Genomic DNA, 12,361 nt, shown 5'->3' on the forward strand with positions numbered 1-12,361 from the left:
ACCACTGGATCCGACGCTTTGCATTACACTTGGTGAAGTAAGGCTTGGATGCAGCTGCTCGGCCATGGAAACCCATTCCATGAAGCTCTCTATGCACTGTTCTTGAGCTAATCTGAAGGCCACATGAAGTTTGGAGGTCTGTAGCTATTGACTCTGCAGAAAGTTGTCGACTTCTGCGCACTGTGCACCTCAGCATGCGCTGACCCCACTCTGTGATTTTACGTGGCCTACCACTTCGTGGCTGAGTTGCTGTTGTTCCCAATTACTTCCACTTTGTTATGACACCACTGTTATTACACAGGTGGCAACCGATCACGGTACCACTCTTGAATTCACTGAACTCCTGAGAGCAACCTATTCTTTCACAAATGTTTGTAGAAGCAGTCTGCATGCCTAAGTGCTTGATTTATACACCTGTGGTCATGGAAGTGATTGAAACACCTGAAATCAATGATTTGGAGGGGCGTCCCAATACTTTTGGCAATATAGTGTATAAAGTCCTTCAGTATTATCAGCAGCTTTATCGCATTGCTCAGGAGCTAATTACCCTACTCCATCCCCAGCTCCCCTTCTCAACCAGTCAGGACTTGGCCTTCTGATATTCCTCTTCGAATCAGACCAATTTTTATTGAGCTATGTTGTACATTGAAATGTTGAACATTAATGATACCTGCAATACAATTATATTGGTTCTGTTCTTTTTACCCTAAGGGGGTTTATCAATGCTCTCCCTGCTCTTATCTTATCTGGGCAGGGAGTTCTTGCCCAGAACAGAACCATACCGCCAATCCAAACTGTATGCTAAATTGTCAGTCATCTTTGACGATAGTGGTCCTGACAGAAATAAGCCTGTGGACTATTCAGAAGTGAACTGTAAATGAACAGAATTGAAATTCATATAACTGTCTTAACTAAAAAGCACCGTTTATTAAAACAGCCTAAGAGTGCTTTCACACTAGCACTTTTGGTGCACACCCAGGTTCAACTGAAGTCAGAGTTCAGTTCCTTTGGATGATGTGAACGCTGAACGATGATGTGACGTATGATTAGATAAAACTGTGTGTTTGTGTGCATCTCACTCCCTTTCCTGACAAGTGTGACTGACGCACTGAAAGCAGAGAGAATGTATATCTCATTTCTGCTTGCCTTCAGCAGAAACTGACACCCACATTCTTTAGGACATTTGCAGTACATTCAAGGCGGATTGACGCAAGTGCTGTTATGTGTTGATGCTTTGAAGACAGAACCAAAAAACTAAATATAAAAGGTGAGCAGCATCATGCATTTTGCCACCTTCTTATATATCATCGTTACCAAGTAACACAGGTAAACAGCTGCTACTTTGATGACGCAAGCGTAATAATGACGCAAGAGACAAATAATATAAATGTGAACACAATCCAGCAGAGGGCAAGGGAAGGGAGGAGCAATCAACCTCTGGTTTGGACCAGGCAATCAAACCAAGTGTGATAGATAGATAGATAGATAGATAGATAGATAGATAGATAGATAGATAGATAGATAGATAGATAGATAGATAGATAGATAGATAGATAGATAGATAGATAGATAGATAGATAGATAGATAGATAGATAGATAGATAGATAGATGTGTTGAAGAGATATAATGTAAGTTGATTAATGAGAATCTCTTCTGTCCCTCTACTTTCAGCAAACGTGTGCGATGACGAGCTCCTCCTGTGTCAGAACGGCGGCTCCTGCATCCAGAACCAGAAGTGCGTGTGTCCGCCCAGCTTTAGGGGAGTTTTGTGTGAGCAGCCGCGCTGCCAGGGCGAGAAAGGGTGCGACGGCGCATCGGCCTGCTACCTCAGCACTCTGACGCTGCTGCTCTGCCTTCTAGCCAACAGCCTGCTTAAAGCCAGCGCCTAGAAACCCATCTTAGTTCTGATATCGATCCTAGTCTGCGCAGGCCAAAGGGCTGAAACCTGTGGACGGAGAGACAGTGGCCTGAACCCCGTACGGACCCAGCCTCACGGTGCTGGAATCGTTTTTGGAAAGGGCAGCGGCTACGCTGAGGTCAAAACGCCTTCACGAGAAGAGCAGCTTATTGCTTGTCTCCTAGCATCACTGATCGCCTGAACTTTATACCAAAAACAGAAAAAAGATGTTATGTTCTGTTTCAGGTCACTCTACACAAAACTCAAGTGGAGAAATATTTAGATGAGGTTTCGTTTCCTTTGCATTTCAACTTTCTCTGTAGTTTCGACGCTCACTGAGATACAAGCATTGCACTTAGCCAGCTTGTTTTAACGAACGACAAACGGTCGATATCACGGAAGCCTACTTATGCCAAGTTACTCTTCTTCTCTTGAAGACTTGTTTTTACATTTCCTTTCATTGCTGCATTTTTCTTGCAATTTATCGCCATTGAGGTTGTAACAAGTAGATGAAACCGATGGAAAAGATGTTTAATCGCCGTCTTGCTAGTAGGAAGAACGAATGTCTCTATAGCTTGTGTTTGAGATTACGTTTCTGGAATGTAGAAAGAAGTTTTAAATTGTCACAATGAACAAATATATATCAATCTATCTGAAAGGAAATATGAAGTATTGTATATTATGATGACTATTATTTCACTATTTTTTGTAGAAATGGTTATTTTTGTTCTGAGTAAATGTTACATTGTAAAGACATTGCAGCCTTTATTGAAGTGCATATGGTATTCACACCATGGTAAAACTATATTTGATGATACAGCAGAGTGCATCTCTAATATATTTGGAATATTTCTTCATTCATATCATTACATTTAAATAAAGCATAAAACGATTCATTACATGCACAGCTTCAGCTCAACGTAACCCGCACATCATCTTGATACTGGCATGTATTCATCTGTGCAGATATGACCGTTATTAACACACTCCTATGATGATACAGTAATATAAGCACATTCCTAAAGCACAAAGTCTCACAAACCCCAAATAAACACGAAATAATTACGAAGCACAGAAAAAAAAAAAATGCATCGCCAATCAATGCAATTAGGATGGCCATTCAGATGAACAATTAAAAATACATAATATATCATGCAAACAGGTTATTTTTCGAATAATTATTTTTCTGTCTGCGAGTCTCAACGAAATGTGGCTCATGGGCTTTTTGATGTATTTCATATTTACAAATGCTTTACATTCATGATGAGCCAGGGTAAATAAAATACTATGAATAAATATTATAAATGAATAAAACCTGACAATCAGAAAGCACAAAGTATTATGAGTGAATTGTCTTTCTTTAGACTCTGTCCTTCTGTATTCATATCAGAGCTTTAACAGCATATATTTAGTGCCTGATGCAGCATTACACCGACACAACAGTCACCAAAGCTAATGACTGTAATTAATATCAGGCCATTTTTATTCCTTAGAATGTTTTACAAGGTGAATCAGCTGTATATGCTGGTGTCTACAGACCCAGATTCAGATGTGCTGAGCCGTTTGCATTACTCTAACCACCTGCACCGAAATACATTTATAAACCCTTAATAACACACATCTTGAGTCAGCAGAGCTTATGCCAGGTGGAGACTTTTGCTTTCTGGAAACAAATAAATAAGGTTCTATCTAAGCATGAGTTAAATACAAGCTACTCACAGAAATAGACTGCATATTATATGCAATGTGTTATGCAATTAGCACTGGAAATTCCACTATAGGTAGTATATTCATTTGTTATGTAATACCATTTCTTAGAATGTCTTGCAAAACTATTCCATAGCTTTAGCTGTAATTTAAAGATGCATTTTTATACCTATAGTATATACAGTAACAGACTTAAGAAATGTGCTCTGGTCAAAAAATGAATGTGACAAAAATAGTGAGCTAAAGTTAGCCACTGCCAAGTGAGGGATTTACTGTTTGACCATATGAAGGTGTCAATTTGAAGTTAATTTTTAAATATTTTAAATATATTTTTTAATGTTGATATTTCTATATAATTATCAATCAGAATAGAAAGTTTTAGAGTGATAATATATAAACCATACAGGATTCATCAAATACATTGCTAAAACTTTACTGGTGTTTTTTTTTTTTTTTTTTTATTAATGAAAATAGAACAATTTACAAACAGAGAATAGCAGAAGATAAGGAATACAGTACAAAGTGTGTCATTAATTAGTAACAGGGGATCTGAAAATAAAACCATAATATTTTAAGCATGTTAATGACTTTTTGTTTTTTAGAAAAGATATAAAACAATCAAATTCCACTAAAAATACCTTAAATATTGGGGATGAATTTAAGCATTTTTGTTTATGTAGCCTATATAAAATTTTGCCAGCAATATGAGTACGTTAACAATATATTTAAGACCATTGTTACCATTTTTTTCATAGTACACAATAATATCCTTTAAAGAAAAACAGTATTTATTCTTTACTAGATTAAAAATAAATTCTGCCATTTCCTTCCAAAAATGTTGGGTAATTTTACAATCAAAAAACAAATGTGTTAACACTTCTTTCTCATTTTTGCAAAAGGAGCATAAATCATCAATATCAGAGTATCTTGAAATTACTAATTTAACAGAGATGGTATGCAAAATTTTAAAATGTGTTTGAGCTGTTGTGTTTGTACAGTGATGTCACTTCCTGCAGGATGACAGGAGTAACTAGCCTTTGTTAAATGGATCGATTACCAATTAAAACCCAGAAAAGAATTAGCATTTGGGTCAAAGGTGCCCTTAAGATTTTCCTATGGGAAATAATACCTCATATGTGAATTTAGAAACTTTTTGTGACATATCAGGACACAAATGTGTATAATTACATGGGTATGACATAGTTATTACAAAAAGAGGTGACTTATGAGGACATTACGCTATGTCCCCACTTTTCAAAGGGCTTATAAATCATACAGAATGAGTTTTTGTGAGAAAGTAAAAGTGTGCACAGTTTCCTGTGGTGGTTAGGTTTAGGGTTAGGTAATGTAGAGGGATAGAAAATACAGTTTGTACAGTATAAAAACCATTACGCCTATGGAACAAAAACAAACGTGTGTGTGTGTATGTGTGTGTGTGTTTAATTTAAGTTTCTAACAGGTTGCTATAAGGACCACTTCTACCATAAGGATGCGAGTTGTGATCAACCATCCTTATTTATTATAGTTAACTAAAACTAAAATAATATGATTAAAAAAAAAAATATAATGTTAACTGAAATAAAATATTAGTTTAACTTGTTGTACTAAAATATCTGAAACTGAAATAAACAATTAATTAAAAACGATATAGAAATTTAAAATAAAATAAAAATTATGAAAAGCAAATTTACTAAAGCACAACAAAATTACTAAAACTTGAATATGTTATATTTAACTTGAATATAATATATTATTACATACTAAAATGAATTTTAATAAACTACAATAGTATCTCAACTATACTAAATTATCAGTTTTGACAGGATTGAAAGTGATTTTAAAACTAAAATATTTACGATAGAAACCAATTAGAAGAATGGAAAAATAAAAAAAAAGTTTCCATTTTAGAAGTTAGAGGCTACATGGTTAAACATCAGCTCAAACCAAACTTTAATTTAAATTTAATTTAAACAAATATCATCCACAAGCGTTTGGGATATGAAAATATACTAGGCTAAATAATAATAAGAATGACACTGTAACTTTAATTTTGAAACCGCGTACTGCCTTTTAAAGAAATGAACGTCATAAACATGCGACTAAATGTCTTATGCACTTGTATAGCCGGTAGGACTGACTCACATGGGTTATGTATAAACCGCAAAATAACAGCAAGCTCATTTTATTTAGATAAATTAAGTGTATCTATTAAACGTAAACGATGCATCGTGTGTTCTGCTCGCGGTGGGTTTTATCCGGGCTGTCACTGACAGCTGGCATAGGCATCGGCGCCACCTTGACAGCAGCCAGTGATCGCCTTAATAAAAGCCGGGACACGAGCCACAGCGCTGGACTGCTGGACCGCGTGCCGGTCATCCCGATACCGAGCGTTGATGCAGCGTCAGAGATCAACACGTACCAACCGGGACAGGTCGCTGTAAGCAAATCCACAGCGGTGATGAAGTACGGCTTCCCGTCCCTGTCCAACATCAAGAGCAGAGAGTCTTACGTAACCTCTTACGACCCCAGAAACAGGACTGCAGCGTGGGTCATAGAGCAGCTCAACGCCGACACGATTACCGGGACATCGGACAGAAAGTTCTGCGATTTTAAAGAGGACGACTCGGTCCATGTTTACCACAGATCGAGCAATGCTGATTACAAGGGTAGTGGGTTTGACAGGGGTCATCTGGCTGCAGCAGCCAATCACAAGTGGAGCCAGAAAGCCATGGATGACACCTTCTACCTGAGCAATGTGTCGCCTCAGGTGAGCTGGAACTCAACGGGGATGAAGATCTAGAAGTAGAATTAAAATGGAATAAATTTCGAATAGTCGAGGTTTAAAATGCCGACTATAAAAATGTATTTCACTTATTTTATTTTTACTTATTAATAATTTGTTTATTATTGATTATTAAACTTTTACTGAATTTATAGAAATGTCTAATCAATTAAGAAAAAAAAAAATTGAAGTGGATATATAGGCTAGGAAAATAAATAATATATGGTATTAATAACCAATGTTTAAAATGCAACCTAGCTAATGGGTATTTATTAATAAATTGATTTTTATTAAAAATTAAACTTTTGGTCTAATCAATTAAGTTTTATAAATATACCAGAAAATACATATTACGTAATATTATTTATTTAATATATTTTTAAATATCTATTTATCAGATATTAATTATTAATAATGAGATCTTTACTAAATTTATATAAATGTCTAATCAATTAAGAAAAAAAAATATTTGAAGTGGATATATCAGAAAATTATTAATAATTAAACTTTTAATGAATTTATATAATGTCTAATCAATTAAGTTTTATATATACCAGAAAATACATATTTATTACATAATATTATTTATTCAGTATATTTTTTTATATCTATTTATCAATTATTAGTTAATTATTAATAATGAGATCTTTACTGAATTTACATAAATGTCTAATCAATTAAGAAAAAATGTATATTAAATATCAGAAAATATATAAGGCATAACTTGTTTTGAACTATCTTCCATTGTCTTAATTTCAACATCCAGTGAGACCAATTTAAACAGCATTAATTAAACAGAAGTTGCGATAGTCTTTATTCCCTATTGTGATGTATATCCGAGTGAAACGGCTTCTCGAACAAATAAAAATTTAGGACGGAACCTGATTTTGTCCATCGGGAACTGATCGGAAAAACACGTCATGAGAAGAGATGTCGTTGCAAGAGGAAGGGGAACTTATTTTGATCAAAGATTACAAGGGCACATGAACTTTAAATTCTTTTAAAATTCTTAATTCATATTCTTCCTCATACATGAAACAGAAGTGATTCATAAATTCTGAATTTTGCACAGTTTTTCACCAGTTTCAACCTGGTGTTTTTGTTGGTAGGAACTGAACTCTTGCTTTATACAGTCAAAAAAACCACCAGTCATTTAAAGTCCCCCTGCAAGAAAATCACGTTTTTAATGGTGTTTATATGTCTGTGTGGAGTTTTTAATATGATTTAAGGCAAACCATGTGCAAATTCATAAGTCAACACCATTGCTGAGTATTTTCTGTTTTAATCTGCAGGGATCTAAAAACAGTTTCAACAATGTGGTTTGAAATCGCCTGTGTTTCTGACGTCACAAACTACCTTGTCACCAATAACGTCAATGTGCCGGCGGGCTGTAGCATATCATTAACTATTACCGCTCTAAAGAAGGCAGCTGTCTGACTCTGAGATGACAAACAGGAATATGGTTTGTAACATTAGCAACTCATTATTAGCTGTTTGATAACTTAGTCATAGAACTTATACCAAAGACTATAGAATAACACAAGACGTGTCACTCGTATAGAGGGTATGCATTGACGTCACTTTCCCGCCGCAGCGCGCTCCCTCAGCTGGACTGAGTGGCAAAAGAACCTGCTAGATGACTGGATTTAATAGGGGGAACTGCGAAAACGCGAATAAAACAAATGATTACACTAAAGTTTGGACTCGAAAGAGTTTCTTACAACTTGTCAAATAAACCTAATCCATGGATATCCAGGAGTCGTGTTTCCTGACATTTATATGTGCCTGTTTTTGACGGCGAATCTCAACATAAAACCGACTGTTACGTAACAGTCGGGATCATTAATATGTACTAGGGCTGTGACGGTAGGCATGACAACCGCGCTACCACCGCGGTCGTGGAGTGTCACCGGCGGTAGTGTGACGTCATATATAATATATATTTATAGATCTCAGAGATCGCGTTAACTGAAAATTTTACGTCTTTGATGGAATTTGTTTAGCAGTGACGGAAAAAATCTGCGAACCGTCCATTTTGACAGATTATGTATGTAAGATTGTTGTAATTCCCACCCCTGTCCAGTAGGTGGTGAGTGCGCTCCAGTGTGGCAGCAGAGCGTGAGTTCAGTCTCCAGAATAAAATGAAAACGATGCGCTTGATTACACACAGACGAGCACCCAGTTTAAGTAAACTGTATAATGATAAAGTTACTTATGCATGTTTAGGCTACTTGTGAGGCTAAGTTTTTTTATTTTTCTTGCTGACTATAAGTTTATGGTCAACGAATGGCTTTTCTGAGGTATAATGTTAGGTGACATTGTTGGCAACACTGACTGAACTGACGTGATACAGATTTCGGTAAGCTACTGAATCTTTCAACATATTTTTTTTATTTTCATTCATGTTTATTTAGTTCTGTACAGCAGTAAAGAGGAAAGGATGATCGCATTCACTCACAATCCGTGACAAGAGTTCAAGATGAAAACTGAAATTGACGCAGCTTGTCTTTGATTAACTTTCTTTTCATAGTATAAATAAATGCAAGCCTATGCCTATTTGCTTATCCTGTAAGTTTGTGAATAAATTGTATTATTAAAATATAAAAATTGACGGGTAATATTGATTATGATGGATTTTTTTTTACAATCTTATCCATCAAAATGATGGCGAATCACAAGTCTAACGCAATATATATATATATTATAAAACAAACCCTGCCACCCCTTCGGACCCCACCACCGCAACACCGGCAGTTGTTGGTGATTTACCACCGCGGTAGTAAAAATTTGCCACCGTCACAGCCCTAATATGTACGTCCCCAATATTTGCATATGCCAGCCCATGTTCAAGGCATTAGACAAGGGCAGCCAGTATTTACGTCTGGATCTGTGCACAGCTGAATCATCAGACTAGGTAAGCAAGCAAGAGCAATAGCGAAAAATGGAAGATGGAGCAATAATAACTGACATGATTCATGATAACATGATATTTTTAGTGATATTTGTAAATTGTCTTTCTAAATGTTTCGTTAGCATGTTGCTAATGTACTGTTAAATGTGGTTAAAGTTACCATCGTTTCTTTCTGTATTCACGGAGACAAGAGCCGTCGCTATTTTCATTATTAAACACTTGCAGTCTGTATAATTCATAAACACAACTTCATTCTTTAGAAATCTCTCCAACAGTGTAGCATTAGCCGTTAGCCACGGATCACTGCCTCAAATTCATTCAGAATCAATGTAAACATCCAAATAAATACTATACTTACGCGATTAGACATGCTCCATGACGAACACTTTGTAAAGATCCATTTTGAGATCCATATTAGCTGTGTGAACTTTGTTTATGCAATGATAGAGTCGAGAGCTCGGGAGGGGGCGGAGAGCGCGAGCAATTAAAGGGGCTGCAGCCTGAATCGGCGCATTTCTAATTATGACTCAAAATAGGCAGTTAAAAAAATCAACAACAAAAAATCTATGGGGTATTTTGAGCTGAAACTTCACAGACACATTCAGGGGACACCTTAGACTTATATTACATCTTGTAAAGAGTTTGCTCTTTTTTTCTATTTCCATGGGTAATTATGGCTAGTAATTTTGTGGATATCTTTTCCCACAGAATCCTCATTTAAACCAAAACGCATGGAATAACTTGGAGAAATATTGTCGTTCTCTCACCAAGCATTACCAGAATGTCTTCGTGTGCACTGGACCACTCTACCTGCCCCGGTAAAAGTCTGTCATTAATCTCCGAAATCTGCACTGCCTGTATGATATGCCAATACTAATTAACCAATAATTATATTTGAAGCAAACCAGACTATGCCATAGCAAGGCTCACTGCTTAAAGGGATAGTTCACCAAAAAATAAAAATTCTATAATTTACTCATCCTCAAGTTGTTCTAAACCTCTATGAATTTCTTTCTTCTGTTGAACACAAAAGAAGATATTTTGAAGAATGTTGGTAACCAAACTTTTCTGCTCCCCACTGACCTCCATAGTATTTTTAATTTTTGTTTTTCACACCATGGGAGTCAATGGGGACCAGCAACTGTTTGGTTACCCACACTCTTCAAAATATTTTCTTTTGTGTTCAACAGAACAAAGACAGAAACTAAAAAGTTTTGGGTGAACTATTCCTTTAAATCAAATGTAAAATCTTGGTCCTGAGACAAAACTACTTGAGAACCACTGCTCTAAAATTAGCCACGTCTAATATGCAAGATGTTTTAAGATATTTCAAAATTTTTTTACCAATGAAAACTGAACTTAATATTTTCCCCCCTGCACCTACAGACAGGAACCTGACGGGAAAATGTATGTGAAGTATCAGGTTTTGGGAAAGAACCATGTAGCCGTGCCGACTCACTTCTTTAAGATTGTGATTCTGGAAAAGCCAAGAGGAGACGTAGAGCTGCGGTCCTATGTGATGCCCAATATGCCTGTTGATGAGAAGATTCCACTGGAACGCTTCCTGGTCCCCATTGAGAGCATCGAGAGAGCGTCCGGACTGCTGTTCGTACCAAACATCATGAAGAGGACCAGTGGCCTGAAAGCCATTACTGCTGGACCGTGATGAGTTTACACCGATTACTGAGGGGGAATGGAAAATAAATACCTCATAAATGCTCATTATGTCACTGTTAAACATTCATAAAGTTACTTAATTTTTAAGATATGTGGAAAAACTACTGAGACAGATCATATCAATCACTGGCAGTAATTGACCTTTCGCCGGGAGTTTGATTGACAAGCGATCTAACCAATCAGAACGCCGCATCCGCCATTTTGTCCGACAAAGCAGCCAGTAGTTAAAAGATTAACCTCGGTGGAGTTAAACTTGAAAAATGGTGTGTATTGACGTCTTTCCGCGTTTGAAACAACATTCATTCTCATGTTACTGGACTAATAGGAAGAGATGATCGGTTTTTGCGAGCGGTTGAGCTGAGGATCTAACGTTACAGCAATCTGTCACGACCTATGGTCACGACCATGGTCACGACACATTAAAGAGCAACAAAACGGTTTTTATTGTTTGCATTTCTTTAATAACTACACGGTTTGAAAGCTGGGACTTTGTTTAATATCATAAGTAACCTGCTCTGTCTTGTTTGTCGATGTGTGGTGAGTATCCTCTTTGTTCCGCGATATATTTTTCACTGCGTGTGGAGTGACAGCGCCACGGCTTGTCGGACAAAGCAACAGTAACTAAGGGGGCGGGGCTCGGCGAAAGGCTAATTATCATTGTCTTATGTTGAATTGTTTAATAGAGATCTTGTACCTGTACTGTTTTTTAGATGTCAGCCAAAAACAGGGTTTTTAACATGAATTAATGCTGAGCCAAAACTCAGTGTGAAATTAGATTTTAATTTAAACTGTGAAATTTCATTTGTACTACTGGAAATAAAAAATGTATAATCCTTTATTAGTGTCATATTCATATTGGTGTGTTCTTATGTGATGAGTCTCCGGAATTGAATGCTAGAAACAGTATAATTTCAGTAAATGTATATTTTACATTTCTTTACACACATTCATGCTGCATGATTATACATTTTTTTTATGCCTCATTTGTCCCTTTATTTTCTGTTTTTAATATACTTAAAATTGCCTGAATTCATTATTGTCAACAAATTAAAACACACAAGCCTATAATTAGCCATAGTTTAAGTATATACTCATGTATGCAGTCACTATAGTGTGTATCAGGCAACAGACCTGCTGGAAATAAGGCATCATAAGAATGCATTTAGTGGAAGTTACCAGGCATTTAGAAGGACATGGAAAACAACACAAATACTGGTAAAGTCTATCTCATACAGCATTAATTTTTATTTTTTCCATGCCACACTGATTTAGGTCAGTTTAAGTGTTATGAAGAGTATCATATCTGGTTGATTTGAAGTGGAAAGGGTTGCTGTTTCCAAAACTAATGTCAGTTTAAATTGTGAGACATGTTTTGTTTCACGTCTC

General features: G+C 36.3%; 2 protein-coding genes across 4 annotated transcripts in view; both read left to right on the top strand.

Annotated features, from left to right (window-relative positions):
• Positions 1 to 3,222, top strand: part of ntng2a (netrin g2a) — an 81,855-nt gene extending 78,633 nt beyond the window's left edge. For all 3 annotated transcript variants that reach the window (XM_067393528.1, XM_067393529.1, XM_067393530.1), the window contains one exon: positions 1,673 to 3,222. In XM_067393528.1, the coding sequence (XP_067249629.1) occupies positions 1,673 to 1,890 (218 nt within the window). In that variant the 3' untranslated portion in view covers positions 1,891 to 3,222. The remainder of the gene's footprint in view (positions 1 to 1,672) is intronic.
• Positions 3,223 to 5,715: 2,493 nt separating this feature from the next.
• On the top strand, positions 5,716 to 11,952 carry endog (endonuclease G). Its single transcript, XM_067393531.1, has 3 exons — positions 5,716 to 6,372; positions 10,007 to 10,116; positions 10,685 to 11,952. Exons 1-3 carry the CDS (start codon positions 5,827 to 5,829, stop codon positions 10,962 to 10,964), a joined length of 936 nt encoding a protein of 311 aa, XP_067249632.1. The 5' UTR covers positions 5,716 to 5,826; the 3' UTR covers positions 10,965 to 11,952.
• Positions 11,953 to 12,361: the final 409 nt, after the last annotated feature.

This window comes from Chanodichthys erythropterus, chromosome 9 (genome assembly GCF_024489055.1).
Source record: "Chanodichthys erythropterus isolate Z2021 chromosome 9, ASM2448905v1, whole genome shotgun sequence".
Taxonomy (NCBI): domain Eukaryota; kingdom Metazoa; phylum Chordata; class Actinopteri; order Cypriniformes; family Xenocyprididae; genus Chanodichthys; species Chanodichthys erythropterus.